Source organism: Triticum urartu, chromosome 3A, assembly GCF_056163025.1.
Source record: "Triticum urartu cultivar PI428250 chromosome 3A, HENAU_Tu73, whole genome shotgun sequence".
Lineage (NCBI taxonomy): Eukaryota > Viridiplantae > Streptophyta > Magnoliopsida > Poales > Poaceae > Triticum > Triticum urartu.
In genome coordinates, this window is record NC_141875.1 from 438644226 (window position 1) to 438661347 (window position 17122).

General features: G+C 46.1%; 2 protein-coding genes across 2 annotated transcripts; both read left to right on the forward strand.

Moving 5' to 3' along the window:
* Positions 1-1786: 1786 nt before the first annotated feature.
* Positions 1787-13077, forward strand: LOC125544271 (GDSL esterase/lipase At1g28600). Its single transcript, XM_048707886.2, has 4 exons — positions 1787-2306; positions 6066-6275; positions 6357-6782; positions 12602-13077. Exons 1-4 carry the CDS (start codon positions 2045-2047, stop codon positions 12808-12810), a joined length of 1107 nt encoding a protein of 368 aa, XP_048563843.1. The 5' UTR covers positions 1787-2044; the 3' UTR covers positions 12811-13077.
* A 657-nt stretch (positions 13078-13734) lies between these two features.
* On the forward strand, positions 13735-15245 carry LOC125548459 (putative long-chain-alcohol O-fatty-acyltransferase 1). The gene has a single exon (XM_048712049.2). The coding sequence runs from the start codon at positions 13923-13925 to the stop codon at positions 14979-14981; it is 1059 nt and encodes a 352-aa protein (XP_048568006.1). The 5' UTR covers positions 13735-13922; the 3' UTR covers positions 14982-15245.
* Positions 15246-17122: the final 1877 nt, after the last annotated feature.

Genomic DNA, 17122 nt, shown 5'->3' on the forward strand with positions numbered 1-17122 from the left:
TTGGGATCTGTTCAAAACTTTCGAAAGAAATTTTGAATCTCACATTCACCACCCTCCCCCTCTGATTGATATACTCACGGTCCTAACACACACCTTGATTTTGCTGCAACGGCGACTACGGGATCGTTGTGCTGCCGCCGGCGAGTCGACCGACGTCGCAGTAGAAGCATGCGGGGAAGATGGTGGTAGGCGGGGGAGGAGGAGGCGCCGTCAGCGCGGTGGACGGTCGAGCAGAGCTGCCCTTTTTCTCGAGTTGGTTTTTGCAGGGAATGAACGGAAAAGGGTGGATGTGTTGACTCAGTCGAGGGCTATCATGCGGCTGCTACAAAACTGAATCAAGGTCTGCTAGGCGACCGAGCCAAAATTGGGTCGGTCAGTCGGCGCCTAAATCGCCCTATTCAAATACACATTTCTCTGAGAGGGTGCTTTGTTACGTTTTAGTCTCATGACCAAAAGTAGTGGGACTAAAACTTGCTAGCGTCATCCATGCTTGGATCCCAATACTAAAGAGACTAAAATCAAGTTAATGAGCATTTATTATCCTCCAAACTCTCTAATCCAGAACTCGCATGTGTTAAAGGAGAGGAGTTAAATGAGGAGAGAGAGGACTAATTTTAGTAGGGGTAACCCTGATTAAAAAAATTTAGTCTCAAGACTAGTTTTTAGCCCCTTTTTGGTCAGGGGTGTTTTGATCTTTAGCCTCTTAAAAAAACTATTTTTAGTCAGACTAAAATAAGTTCCTTGGATCCAAACACCTTTTAAGTTACCCACTGTAATTTATTTGGTCGTCCGAATCAATGTCGAATCGAGTGAATTAACAACATCCAGCCAAGTTCTATCGTCCGCGAACTGCTGCTCACCTTGCTCAAACGCAGCCAATCTACCTTTTGCTGAAATCGACTGCGCACATGCCGTTCAAATCACGGAAGCGAACAAAATGACAAGTGAACGCCTGCCAATTTCGTTAAGACCCACACATTCCTGGACCTGGGCCACCCGGGCCACCATTTTGTGAACCTCTGCCAGGAAACAAACAAGATAGAAAGACCGAGCAAAGAGGTAGAGTCCACAGACAATCAATCGCCCTTGGACAACCCGATCTGCATCACGCTATCTGGCTGCTCATGTCCTCCTCGATTCACCCATGAAAATGAGATGGTGAAATATGTTGCGCCTACTCGTTGCTCACGACCGTTGGCCATGCATGTTTCCCGACATGGGGAGGTAAAAAAACATAGTATGTGATTGGCAATGCATCATTTTTTAAGAGTGAAGTGCATCCTAGGTCCTTGAACTATTTTTAAGGTATCATATAGGTCCTTAAACTATGAAAAATGCCATATAGGTTCTCGGAAATCCTTGAAGTGTAATAAGTGTGTATATATGTGACACCTTTAAAATAGTTCAAGGACCTACGTGACACCTTCGAAATAGTTTGAGGACCAGAATGGCACACATATTGCACCTTGAGGACCTAGATGACGACTTTCATAGTTCGAGGACCTATGTGACATCTCTAAAATAGTTCGAGGACCTATGATGCACTTCACTCATTTTTTAACGAGAAATCAGTGTTAATTGCTCGGTTAGTTTGGCCGTTCACAGGCATGCCTGTACATATTTATGCTGGTATCCATCCATTGCAGTGTTGTCTACATCCTTGTTGATCGTCCTTGGGTCCTTGGAATCCTTGGACGGCAACCTGTAATTCATCCATCCCCTGCACACTCATATATGCCTAACTTTTTCGCGAATACGCACGATGCGTATCATTTCATTGTAGAAGGTAGGGAAATTACATGGGGCCGACTCCCGTATAACGTACGCTGGAAGGCGCATACGAGGACGCTTTCGGGCATATATGCCTTCATAATGGCCTCCCGAGCTCTCCGCAAACGCTCAACAAGAAACACCGGCTGCCCTGCCCACTTGGCCAAGCTAAGCTAGCCCATGCTCTTCTCATTTCCCTCTCTGCTTCTTCGGCCACGCTGCCGGCTCACTTGCTGAGCGACCGGCCGCGGCCGGTAAATACCAGTGCCATCCTATGTGGTTCCCAGGAGGCCATTTCTCGCTGGCGCTCGCCGTGTGGCATGCTCTCCTGGTCCTGGGCCTTGGGAGCGGCAGCTCGGCGCTCAGCTGCTACTCGCGCATCTTCAGCTTCGGCGACTCCCTCACCGACACCGGCAACTACGTGCGCCTGACGGCGAAGAACCCGAGCCCGTACGGAGCGCCGCCGTACGGGACCACGTTCTTTGGCCATCCGACCGGCCGGGCGAGCGACGGCCGCCTCGTCATCGACTTCATCGGTGAGCATACTGCTTGCGTCTGCATTTCCTTAACTTCTTTCAGCTGTTTTAAGTGTGCGTGTTCGTGTTGGCGCCTTGATGGCACTAGTGTGCGTTCCGCAACGTGTGTCTTTCACGGAATGACGGAATTCCATCTTCTCCGTTGCCTGTACACGGTGGTGTCAACTCCGGGAGTGTCAATCGCAAATTTGCATTCGCACTACTCCGGGAATATATCCAACAAAAATCATGTCAGCTATTTCTGTAAGTAACATCAAAGAGAGATATAAAAAATGCTTTTAAAGATGACAATACATCATTCTTAGGGTTAATAAAAATCTAACGCCCTCAGGTGTATCATTTTTTTACGCTATGACAACTCCCACTTTATAACATTACAAATCCTCATACACAAGCATGACAAATCCCTATCCCTATAAATCATACTAGCTTTCACTTTAGAACATGGCAAATCCTTATCCGTGTACGACATACCAACCTTTTACACTCACACTCTTGTCTTAATCAAAAAAAAAAATATTTTTGGTCTCTCTACTATTTCTACTATTTGCTGATTTTGTTTTGATCCGAAAACTTGGACCCTAATAAGTGCCACACGTCAGATACGAGCACATGACAACTCTGAGCGTTCTCGACGGAAGTTTAGTGACGCGAGGATGACAACTTTAGCTGTCAAGCATGGCAACTTTGGTGCTTCAGTTTATCTTTAACAAAAACTTGTCGTGGATCACTGGAATTTACCATCCTTGCGTGACTGAAATTACCATTAAAAACGTCAAGGTCTGGAGTGTCACGCACCTGACGTGTATCACTTATCATGTGAGGAAAACTTTATATCCGAATTGGATTTGTAATCGGTGTTTCTCAAGAAAGAAAGAAAGAAAGAAAGAAAGAAAGAAAGATGATGGTTTAACAAACCATGCAGGTCTATAAGAAAAGAAAAATAGAAAACGACATATTAGATTCTTTTTGGGATTATCTGACTTTTTCAACAAGAAATTGGAAAAGTACATGAAAAACTAGAAAATGGACGAAAAGAAACATGAGATTTTCGATGAAAGTTCATAAAACAAATTTGTTATTATAGTTTCAATAACAAAAGTAAACTCGGTTATAGCTGATATACCAAAAGATATATTTTCCATAGGAAAACGACATGAATGGAAGTTCTTTTTTGCGGAAAAACTTCTGATCTATTCATCTTCAACCATGATAGTACAACAAACACCAAAAATAATAAAAATTACATCCAAATTCGTAGACCACCTAGCGATGACTACAAGCACTGAAGCGAGCCGATGGTGCGCTGCCGTCATCGCTCCTCCCTCCCTAGAGCCGGGCAAAATTTGTTGCAGTAGACAGTCAGGAAGTCATCGTTCTAAGGTCCCATAGGACCAACACACTAGAACAACATCCACCACCAATGAAGAGACACGTAGATCGGAAGGATCCAACTTTACACACGAACATAGACAAACGAAGTTCGGATCCAAGTAGATCTACCAAAGACAACCATCAACCGAATCATGTGACATGTGCCGGAGACACACCTGCACATGCCCTCTAGCGATGCTAGACGCACCGCTGGAATGGGGACTAGGCGGGGAGACACTTATTCCATCTTTAGGGAGTCATCGCCGTCTTGTCTTCCCGAGAATGACACAAACCCTAACAAAACTAAAAGAAACATCTAAAAACGTAGTTCTCCCGTCAGCAAAGGCCGGGATCCACCACGCCTACATTGCCCTAGTGCCACGGGAGACAAGGCGGACCGACGCCGGCGCTAACGAGAGACAAAGGAACCCTAGCTTTTTTTGGAGGAGGAGGCGGCAGTTGGGTGTCCGTGCCACACGAATGGAAGTTAATACAAATATGATAGGTACAATGCCTCAAGTATGTGCATTTTTTGTTGTCAAAATTAGAGGTCTCTACTGTAAAGATCATGCCTTCTATGTTCTTTCTAAATATCATAGATATACTCTTGGCCTCTTAACCAACTAATGATGCACACAACCACATATTTCTTATATAATATTCCAAAACCAAGGAAGAACTTGCTAAGAAAAAAAAAGGCATTAGGAACAAATTATCTACCATAGCCAAAATTGGATCAAACACCGACAGTAACACCCCCCCCCCCCCCCCCACACACACACACACCACCACCACCACCACCACCACGACCCAAAATAAGAATATCAACAACACGTGAGCCGGCAAAAACAGCACAACAAGAGTGTAATAAAGAGAAAGACTTTATAGAACGGCATGTAAGAAGGGTTATCACATGCATCATTGTTATCCAACCAAACAAAGTAATGTCAAAGGATTTTAACCAGAAAACATGCTTCAGTGCTACAAGACAATGCCTTCAAGAATTTAATGTCGCTAGAGTTGACACGATTCCTTGACTAACCAACGAACTTCGGTTCAATGTCTTCAACTCTAAGGATATCACCACAACATAACTTGATAGTTGGGATCCAACCAATGATGGATATATCAAAGATGAGTCATTGTCGACATCACTGTCATCGCAACATGTCTGCGTGAACAAATCTGCAGAAGCTGATTCGATTCTCCTAAAGGATTTATATTCCTTATTTATCTAGACCGAGCACCACACATCAAAAGAGGAAGGATGATGTCCAGTGTCATAGCCCCCCTACCTATCATGTTCTCCACCACTACAATCCACCGTTGACGACTCACACTCGCCCGGTCGATGGCTTCTACGCTAGCCTAGGCTGCCGTCAGTTGATCTAGACCAAACTAGGAAGCCGCTACTCTATGTAGTCAAGCCACCTCCCTATCTATGTTGGCGTCTACCATCGAGATATAAATAGAATGAATCTTATTAGGCCCTTTAGAATTCCAAAAGACATTGTGCAAGCAAATGGCTTCCTCAAAATTGTCAATAGAAGACGTCTGGGAAAAAATGACCCTTGTTGCAATGACCAAAACATTTGTGGTGAGTAATAGAGGGGTATTGATAGCCAGGATTTCTACCAGTAATGACCACTATAGGAACACAAGAGGTGCACATATCTTTTCCACCTTCCTTAATTCTTCACGCGACAACGAAATGACTATTGCTAACTCATCATTAAGAACTATCTAACCTAAACACTATATTCGAGCAAGAACAAAGAAATGAAAGATCTTGATTTGATGGCTACCAATTGCCCACTGAGGGATACCTATACACTCTCGTCTTTTTTGTTTACAGATTATTTTGCTTTATGGTCTTTTGTTCAAAATAGAAAAATGAATCAAAATTGAACGTAACATAGAATAGTCAAGTATCCACTATTTTTTGGCCAAAAAGCACTTGACCTGGCTGGCCAACCCTGTCATCCGGGTTTGATGCCTTTTTGATGTATATGGTTGGATGACCGGCTTCTCTATTGTTGTCTACGGTACCGTGTTAAGACCCTTGCTCATGCACAGGGCTTGTATGTACGTGCTTATACGAGTGCAGTTACCCTCTTAATTAGGATATATACAGGGCCATGGCCCTCTAAACTGTGCACGTTTGACGGCGACTACTTGCCAATTAAACTGTGCAATAACTTGCACGATGCTGCCACACAGTCATGCACGGACCCGTCGCTTACCTACACGTTCCCGATCGAAAGGGCATTCAACGGTTTACGTACCTGCCTTAACTACCATACGGTTCATGCTGTACAATCATGCGCAATGTACTGTACCACTACCACTTACGATGGAGTCTTGCATGGTGTTCATTCGTTGCAGCGCAGGAGCTTGGGCTGGCCAATGTGACGGCCATCCGGACGAGCACGGCCCCGGCGGACTTCGAGCACGGCGCCAACTTCGCCATCATCTCGGCCACCGCCAACAACGGCTCCTTCTTCGCCGGCAAGGGGATGGACATCACCCCCTTCTCGCTCGACACGCAAATGATCTGGTTCAGGGCCCACATGCAGCAGCTCGCGCAGCAGAACCGTAAGTCTGGTACTACAGTACTAGCAGCAGCATTTACCACAGTCATTCTCTGACACCCCGTACGTACGTGGCATCTCCTAGTCGGCACCAACGTGCTGGCCGACGCGCTGGTGGCGCTGGGCGAGATCGGGGGCAACGACTACAACTTCGCCTTCTCGAGCGGGATGCCGCGCGAGAGGGTGCGGGCGTTCGTGCCGGCCGTGGTCGAGAAGCTGGCGGCGGCGGTGGAGGAGCTGATCGGGATGGGCGCGAGGGCGTTCATGGTGCCCGGGAACCTGCCCTTCGGGTGCGCGCCGCTCTACCTGCGGCGGTTCCGGAGCGCCAGGGCCGGGGACTACGACGCGCGGACGGGGTGCCTCGCGTGGTTCAACAGGTTCGCCGAGTACCACAACCGGGTCCTCACGGCGCGGCTCGACGCGCTCCGGCTCCGCCACCCGGACGTCACCATCGTCTACGCCGACTGGTACGGCGCCATGATGAGCATCTTCCAGGGCCCCGAACGGCTAGGTACGTACGTACGTGTGCGCGCGACCGCCTCTTCTTCTTCTTCTTGTTTACATTACTTCTCGTTTTTGGCTCCATTGCGTTGTGATGGCGACATTGCACCGATCATGGTCACGGCCATGCAATGATAGTTGTTCGTTTGGAATACCTCTGTTTCTTTGGAAACACTGTGGGGCGAGTACAGGGTAACAGAGGGACGAGCACATGTAGTTATGCGGTTGTGGCCAGATAAGGCAGCGCAACAGCAACAAGCACGTCGTGTGGTGGCCAGTTTGCTAATAGTAGTTGGGCCTCCAGCCTTAGCTTTGGCAAAAGTCCAGCTAACACATCTCGTAGTGCTTTATTCGCTTCCACTGAGAGCCTGGCCCGCCTTTTCTTGTCTTCTTTTATTTGGGAAGACCATACAAAAATAAGAACTCATTACTACCGTCTAAAATCTTCTAACAAAAATTACTACTGTCTAAAAAAACTAGATCATGACAAGCGCGTGTTGACGCGCTCGTCCATGTTGATGTATATATTTGAGAAAGATCAGAACACTCAGATATCTAATACACAATAAATAATTTGTATAGTGTATTACGTATGTAGTTGGGCATTGTTCAAACCTTTTGTTATAGGATGAGATATTTAAAGATATTACAGATAGTTAAATGTGAATTTGTGAGGCCATCAATCTGAATGGGATGTGCATTACATGATAGACCATAACAAATAATGGCATCACAAATAGCTCACAATAAGCACTTGGTAGTCGGTCAATGTAAAGCGAAAGTGCTCTTTTGATCCTAAGCACACATGCTCCCTTGTGAATTTGAAAAAATAGTAAAAAAGTTACAAAAACATCTGATTTTTTTGGATAAACATTGATGACCAATTTAACTGTTTGCAAAATTTGTAATGAAAAGATATTCTTGGAGGCTAGGGCAAAAAAACAAAAAATTGATGCTCCAGAGCATCAGTTTTTTTTTGGCCAAGACCTTCATGAATGTCATTTCATCACTATTTTTTTCTACATTTGGGAAGAATTCATCAATGTTTTCACAAAAGGAAAATCTAATTTTTTAAATTGTTTTCCTATTTATTTTAATTTTACTGTTCATGAGGGTGAGCTCAGGATCAAAAACTTCATGTCGCATCAAGCGCTCCAGTCCTCATAAAGTTTCTACCATCCTTTTCAATGCATTGAAACAGCCATGGTTACATAAATTTTCGGTACCAAAGAAAATGACTCAGATAGTGATAGAAGAATAAATCATGCTACATGATGAGTTGTCAACACTTTGTTCCAGTGCCAATCCATGTAAGTTGGCGAAGCTAATTTTCTTATCAATGATAAAAAAATTAATTAGTTACTTGATTTTATGGAGAGAACATATGTATTCCATGAACTAAAATGGGTGAAGGTACACTAAAAGCAAAAGCGTTGTTCTGTGCGTGAACAGTAAAATCTGAAACAAAAAATGTTACTAAAATAAGAAAAGTATACTTTCCGTTTCTTAACTTTTGATGAAGTCTAGATTTGGTTCCTCAATTTCAAAACCAGACAACTTGCACCCCCAACTATAGAAACCAGACAAGTTTCATCCCCGGTCTCGGTTTTGACCGGTTATGGTGATGAGTCACCCCGGTTTCGACCGGTGCTAACTCAAATTCACGTATTGTTTTGATATTTGTGAACTTTTTGAAATTCACATACTCTTTTCAAATCCGCGTAGTTTTTGCAAGGCCGCATAATTTTTTCAAAAATAAACATACCTTTTTCAAATACGTGAACTATTTTTGAAATTTGCATGCTTTTTCAAATACATTCAAAAAAACAAATTGCGTACTTTTTTAAATCCACTTATTTTTCCAGGTCCGCATATTTTTTCCAAGTTTGTGTAATTGTATCAAATCCAAGTATTGTTTTTCAAATCCATGAACTATTTTTCGAAATTCGCAAACTTGTTTCAAATCCGTGTTTCTTTTCCGATCAATGAACTTTGTTTGAAACTCACGTAGTTGTTTCGTAAAAAAGTTTGAAATCCGTGTACTTTTTCCAAGTTCGCATAAACTTTTCAAATTCATGAACTCTTTCCAAAAATATGTACGCGAATATGAAAACACTTCTATTTTTAAAAAATAAATGAATCTGAAAAACTGCATGAACTTTTAAAAAGTGCGTGGATTTAAAAAAAGTACGTGAACTTGGAAAAAGTACGTGGATTTAAAAAAAGAACATTTTTTTTAAAGAAGCTCACGTATTTGAAAAAATACCAGAATTTGAAAACATTAGATGGACTTGAAAAAGTACATGAATTTCAGTCGGCACAGTCAAAACCGGGGTGGGACAGCACCAAAACTGGTCAAAACCACGAACGGGGATGAATCTTGTCTGGTTTCAATAGTTAAGGGTGCAAGTTGTCCGGTTTTGGACTTAAGGGACCAAATCTAGACTCCGCCAAGAATTGAGGGACGAAAATTATACTTTTCTCTACTACAATTCAGAAAAATACTGATTTTTTTGGCACGAAACATTGATGTTTTTTCAACATGGATGCAAAGTTCGTTACGAAATCACATTCGTGTATCCGTGAAAAAAATGATGCTTCAAAAAGACTGAACAACTGCACCCAAAATTGTAAGTGGTTATATTAGTTTTTGTAACTCACTTTAGTAGTTCAGCCCATGCTTCACGAGACTAGCCCATGCTTCACGAGACTAGCCCATGCTCCCACGGAAGAAACCGCCCTATCCGAAATGTTTGGGTCGCCGATTTAGCTGTTGCCGCTTTCCCATCCACTCGTCTAGCCTCCACAACATTAATGGTTGTGGTGTTGGTCGCTTATCTCTCCCCACCATGCTCTTCATCTACTCATCCCCTCGCCATGGTCATTGTCTCATGGACTTGCGTCAATTGTGGCGAGTGCACCGTCGCGGGGACGTCCTAATTGGCAAGAGGAGAGGAGGTCTCGCGACGTGGGTGGCCGGGATGGTAGGGCGGAGATGGTCCAACGAACAAGGAGAGGCCACTGAGCGTTCGTCGAACTTTCTAGGAACGCGGGGGGGGGGGGGGGGGGGGGGGTTGCGGAGAAAGCCAAGAGGAATGGATGGAACATGGGTTCATCTTGGCCCATTTTGGCCTGATCAACAACGGGATGCCCCTGGCATGTCTCTGAAGTAGCAACCCAAAAACGTTGGGTTGGCCATGACGCCCTACACGACGAGTAAAAAGTGGCCATGAGGTTCTAGTGGGATGATGAAACAAGCCAGCACGTACATTTGTGGAATCAAAAGGCTAGCGAGTTCGAATCATGCTGGGAGGCCATAGGTTGTTCAGTTACTATTTTTTTAATACAATAGAAACTTTTCAAGTGAAAATTATGTTAATTATGTTTTCTTATGAGATAGGAATAATGACAATGTTAAATGTTGATGTGTTGTACTTTCAATATGGCGGCCTTCCTTCTCTCCACGCGGGCAGCGAACCCTCACTCCATCCCGCGCTCGTCCAATCTACTCCTGCCCAACTCGATGTTGTAGCCATCAATGTGGAGCCAGCTAAGGCCGAGCGTTTGTCGCTCGCGCTACTGTCTTCCCATGTCTCGGTCATTTCACCTCAAGGAACTTCCATCTTCTCCGCGTATATTGAGTTTTTTCATGTAATGACACTTTTAATTCAATTATGAACGTCATCAAATAAAGTGTCTTCAAAGTTAACGAACGTGACCTGCTACTTCGCTACGCCAGGATTGTAGTAAAGATAAATAACATTAGCCCTACCTGCTTGGCGAGCACCTATCCCCCTTAGCCTCATATTGACGGCGACTCGTTGAACTCTCAAACCCGCCATGCCCTCCTGTGTGACCGAAAGGAAATAGTTTTCTATGTCATTCCGAAAAACGACGGCGGTGGGTCGCAGGCGCCAATCGACATCACCATGCTTGTGTGTGCCATGATCATCTTGGATGGCAAACAATCCTTGGGTCCCATGTTTGCCTTTTTTGACGTGTGTCACGCACCAATTTGCCAGTGCATGTCTACTTTGTCGCCTAAAGCAAGTTCCCCCGTTCCCTCTAATAGGAATGCTCCTACTCCCCGACCCCAAAGTGCTCTGTTGCTGATCGAGGGCCACCTCCGAAGTCAACTTGATTGAAACTCATGCGACGACGACCTAGTCAACATGCTCAACATCCCATTCTGCCAGAGCCAATGAAGTGTTGCCCTTGTTTGCTAGGAATCCCCTAGAAACAATGGCTTGATCCTTTTCGAACTCTACACTCTTGCAGTGGTGGATATCCCACTTGTCCTACCTTAATCCGGAGCCATTTGGTAGGCTCTATCGGTCCCTTAGTTGTTGGTGGCCATTGGCTTGATCTTCTTGGTACGCCACCCCTCCTCTCCTTGATCCTAACTTCGATCGCGGGCCATCTGGTGGGGCTCCAACAATCCATGTGTTATAGATTGTCAGCGATAAACCGCCTATGAGCACTGGGAGGCCAACCTTAGATCTTGTGTCTCTAGAAGCTTCACCGTGTCACCTGATGTCGGTCATCTCCATGACTATTTTCGCCAACGTGGCATGCCCCCATGTAGTCGACCGAACCCAACCGCGTTTATTGGGCTACTGCTACAAGCCCTGCGCATTATGTGGGTCACTCTCAATCCGGTCTAGCTTGCTCCTCCTTGGCGGGTTTTATACAAACCATTCTACAGTTTGCTTAGGCATCGTTCCTTTCGCCTGCCCTCACTAACGTAGGTAGGGACTACTACCAGATTTCACCCCTCCACGTAGTGGTCTGATTGCTAAGGCGCTGACTGAGGGCTGGACTCAAAGATGAAAGCTAAGAGAGTTATATTCCTTCGCCAAGGACTCATTCAAGACGATTCCCTGGTCAGTGAAGTGTTCCTTGCCAATTATACTCATCTTTTCCAATGACTGCTAGCCCATGATATGGTTCTTCCATTCACCAATTTCTTCGGGGTAGGAAGTACATGGGCGGCTAGGTCAATTTTGATGTGACTCTTATCTAGTTATGCCCACTTTGTTGAGGTACGAATTGCGCACCCCCTCACCCGGATTGAAATCCTTCTATATGGATTGCAACCTCGAGATCATCTTCTAGAACGTGTGAGTCCTCAATTGTGGAGCCAAGCACACCGATGTTTGGAGCGTTATTTTTGTGTTTTTGCGTAGCATTGCTTTTTCGCATAAACTAAGTTGGCTTTGATCCCGTTGGCCAGGGTGTCTAAAAAGCTAGAACCTCCGTTCGAGGAAATTTTCTTCCTCTTGGTGGATGGCACCAACATTGGTATCCTGCTCATGTGGCACCATTCGGAGATTTCTATTACAAACACCGACACCACCTCACATTACGCTCGTTTCAAATCTTCCATGAAACAAGCATGTGGGGAAGCAATCCTTTTTCTCATGCTACCGATGTGAATTTGGCCATTGAGCACCACAAACCCATGTGGATATGGATGTCGTCCCAATATTTTGTATGCAGATCCACTATCGCGAGCCAAAGCTTGATTTGCTCCCAAATGCGCACGGTGATACTGATACAATATGAAAATGATAATACTTTTATGTGTCGAATTACTCGGTACAATATTCTTAGAACAAACCCCTTTTATATATACAATTAAAAGGTTTTGTTTGATATATTGTGTGCTAAGTATTATTTTCCTATCAATGAACTTTGCATTTGAATCTGGAGGGGTTTTCCATCATTTTCGAATTTTTTGAATCCGGAGATTTGAGGGCAACAGGCACCCTAACTCATGTCTATATTCCTGCCCCAAAAAACTAATTCCTATATATGTTGTGACTGCAGGAATCACAAACACTCTACTGTCATGTTGTGGCAACCAAACAGTGCCATGCGGTAGACCTGGGTGCACCGTATGCGACGACCCATCCACGTACGGCTCGTGGGATGGGACGCACCCGACGGAGGCAGTGTACAAGGTGATCGCTGACGGTGTGCTGCACGGCCCACACTCGTCCCCTCTTCCTCTGGCCAAGACTTGCCCTCCCAGTTGAGGAAACCTCCCCCGGTTTGCTGATTTGTGAAGAAATTAGTCATTATTTCCGTAATTATGTAAAGAATTGTCTGATCATCTGATATCATGCATGTGTGGAATACGGTAACAGAGCGTCAGTTCATAACGTAGGCCAGCTTAATGTCCATACAAGTTTCGTGTACAAATGCAATGCCGTGTCTCCCTCTCCTCTATTGGATGTACAAGTTTGCACAATTATTGGTGAACGTGCGTGTGTAGCGTATTTATTGGGGAGTTCTCACCGTCACTTAAGGCAACTCCAATTGGAAGACCAATTTCATTTGGATATGTCCGTTTGGATTCGCGCGGACAAAAACTGCAGCCCCATGCAGAGGCACATTCATATCCATTTTAATCCATTCTCATCGTAAATTTGGATCAGATTTAGGTTGAATCAGATGTTGTCCATTGTCCGTCTGTGTCCGACTTGACCCACCACCCATCCCTCCTATCTCTCCCCCACCCATCCACCTATCCCATGACTTCACCCACCATCCATCCCACGGGCGACGGAGGCAAGAGAAGAGCTCCTGCGCGTCAGAGTGTCGCCGCCGCCAGTGCAGCAGCAGCCGTCATGGACATGCTACCTCGAGGAGCTCATGGTGCTCCTCCGCAGGAGTCGTGTTGATGCCTCTGTTGTGGAATGACGATCTCCATGTCCGCCCATGTCCGTGTCAAATGGGTAGTGCACCGTCCGGACACACATGTTTGCCCGTCCACGAAGCGACCAAATCAGACAAAAATCAGACATATTTCGTGTCTGTTTGGGTCTCTTGGTTGGAGTTGCCCTTACGTTTGGGTCGTTCCTCCTGGTGGTCTGTGCAGTGCAGAAGTCACAGTGTTTTCGTGAGCTCCGTGATTGATGTTGTACGAGCGTATATCGTGGTTATGCAGGCGCAACGACTGCTGTGCCACAATCCACATGACCCGTGCCGCACGCCGCACGTACGCCTTCCTACCTTGGCCGCGCGTATATAGCTCTTCATTCTGTTGATCAGCCTGATCACCACACGAGGGAAGCATAGACGGACTTGTCATTGATCGACTCCGTGTCATCCGCAGGCTCATCTCGCACCGCGTACCCCTGGCGCCATGCAAGCCCTCGGGCGGCCCACCTCTGCGTCGGAACTGAGGGCGCTCGCCTGGACGACGCTCCTTGTTCCGATGTTCGCGGTCTACGCACGCTACGCCTGCCGCCGCCTCCGTCCGGGCTGGCCCCGACTCGCCGCACTCCTTCCGACGCTCCCCGTCTTCGTCTACCTGCCGTGCTTGTTCAACTCCTACCACCTCCGCCTCTTCTCAACCTTCTTCCACACCTGGCTCGCCGCCAACAAGCTCGTCCTCCTCGCGTTCGACCTCGGCCCGCTCAAACCATCCCTGCCCCTCCTCCCGTTTCTCCTCTGCGCCGGCTTGCCCATCAAGCTCCGCGAAGGTCCGCAGCCTACCAGCCATTCTGCGTCACCGGGACCGCCCGTCGCCGATTTCCTTCTCCCCTGCGGCCGCAGCGTTCTCTTCCTCACCGGCCTCGCCCTGCTCTTCCCACACACTGGTTCGCTCCCTCTCTACGTCGTCCACTACCTCTACTGCGCACAAATCTTTCTCACGCTCGATCTCGTCTTCTCTTCTGTCGGCCTCGTCGCCGCTGCCGTGCTGGGCTCGGCCATGGAGAGGCAGTTCAGAGCGCCGCTCGTCGTCGCGTCGGTTAACGACTTCTGGGGCCGGCAGTGGAACCTGATGGCGGTGGACCTCCTCCGCGCGTCGGCGTACAAGCCGGTGCGAGCCCGGTGGGGCCGGGACGCCGGCGTGCTGGCCGCGTTCCTCATGTCGGGCGTCCTCCACGAGCTGCTCTACTGGTACATGACGCTGGAGCCGCCCACGGGCGAGATGCTGCTCTTCTTCACGCTCCAGGCCGCTTTCCACGTCGCCGAGCGGTGGGCGAGGGTTGCCGGGCTGTGGCGACCGCCCAAGGCGGCGGCGTACCTTATTGGTACCACCGTTATGGTCGTCACCATATCGGAGCTCTTCTTCGGGCCGTTCATCAGAGCCGGCATAGACGTGCGTATGATTCAGGAGGCCGCCGATGCGGTGCAGTTGGTTAGGGCCGTGGCTAAGCGTCTCATCGTCCGTCTATTTGGGGCTGGTTCGAGTTAGAGACAGCTGAAGAGTAACATTCAGCTGTCAGGATATTTCGGGCTTTTCTTACCAGGTATAATCTGTGGCCGATTCTACTTCTGCTAAACAAGTTAAGGAAAGGTTTAGTATTGTTGTTAGTGAGGGTTCGACGAACTTTATTTCTCCCTGGGGATGTAACCTCTTCCTATTGGTCCAAATAAGTATGTCATGCCTTTCCTTTTTTTTAAGACAAAACACTTTATTCTTTTGAAATAACAAGTACATCGTTTGTGAGAAAGGTTACAATTACATCTAAAGGCTCCTCAAACTAATCAAGAGGCAAATGAAATCTAGCCAGTCTAGCGAGCTCATGAGCAACCATATTCGCTTCTCTATTACAAATGCTCAAATGAAGAAATAGGAAAATCACAGCCAAAATGATAACAGTCGTCAAAATCCGTTGCCGTCGCCCCCGCAGATTGTCCTTCATTCTTCATGGTAGCAATAACCTTCAAATTGTCCGAGTTAATGACGAGACGATTGCATATCGTCCTTTGTGTGATAGACAGAATCTGAGGGCCAAAGATTCAGTCATTAATCCATCAGCACACAAATCTATCCACCACCACCCCCCCCCCCCACCCCCCCAGTGAATTGGACTTTGTCATCCCCAAGACCGCCCCGGCAGTGCCCCTAAGGAGGTCTTGACCAAAAGATGCGTCAACATTAAATTTGACAAAGCCACTAGGGGGCTGGTCCAACCCCCATTTATCATAGTAGCCTTAGGAGAAGAAGCAATTAGAAAGTTAGTCGTAAGCGCACGAATAGAGATGTGTAGCTCATTCTGAACTTTCTCCTCATGGACCAGTTTACGACATTCCAACCTTAGATATCTACCAGTAATGACTATGATCTACCGAAAATTCTCCATAATGTATAAATACTGCTCTCGTAAAAGAAGTAGGAATTCTGGAACTACCTCCCCACCACGATCAACTGTGCAAGCTCTATTAATGATTTCGTCCATCCCCAAACTTCTCTTGCTTTATTATAGATAAATAACACATGTTTTGTATCTTCTTGACCAGAGATGCAACACTGACTTTTAGGTGAGACATTCAGGTGTCTATTAGCAAGCATAACATGACACGAGAGTGTACCATGCAACGTACGCCAAATAAAGATCTTAACCTTTGCAGGGCACGAGAGCTTCCAGATACCAAATAGGATTAACAGTGGTTTGTCCCATTTCGTTAGTACATCTTAGTTTAGTTCCATGTTGATGATCCCATTCCACCAAAAAGGTTGGCCGAACCGAAAACAAACTATTTTTCGTAAAACTCCAAGCGATAAAATCTTGCATTTCATGTAGAGGAAAATGGGTAGCAAGGACCTGTTGTGCACTAATAGGCCACAAAGGTTGTCTAACTAGATTGGCATTCCAATTATTAGAAGTCGGATCAATAAAGTCCACCACCCGGGATAACAAGTGACCCCCTCTTGGAGTGACAACTTTTCTGGAAGCACAATATAAAATCCACGCATCCTCCCAAATATCAACTTTCTGACCATTTTCAACTCGCCAGATATAATTAACCATGCTTTGGAGAATTCACGCCTGCCATGATACTTTGCCAAGTATAAGAAGGTCCTTTTTTAACTTGGTGTTCAATAGATCGCCATCAGGAAGGTACTTCAATCTCAAAATAGTAGCACATAAAGAGTCATGTTCTTAAGAAGACACAATACCTGTTTTGCCAGCATCGCCAGATTGAAACAGTGAATATCCTGAAAACCCATCCCTCCTTGATTCTTTGGGACCCACATTTTTGACCAAGCCATCCAATGGACCCTCCTCTGGTTATGCTCATCTCCCCACCAAAAATGCGATATTGCATCAATAATTTCTTTTCATTTTATAGAATTTTAAATACGTACAATGCATAGGTGGGTATGGCTTGGACAACAACCTTGAGAAGGATCTCATGCCCTCCAACCAGTGGCGAATCTAGATAGAAAATGGAGAGGGTCTGGGCTGCCTGCGGCATGCGAACATTTGTTGGGCTAGGCTGGGCTTTGAGACTAGTAGTAAAAAATTGTAGCGCTGGAGGCAGGGCTTTAAGCATGTTAAAGTCCCTTAGTAGATTCACCACTGCCTCGAACATGTATATTTTTCCTTT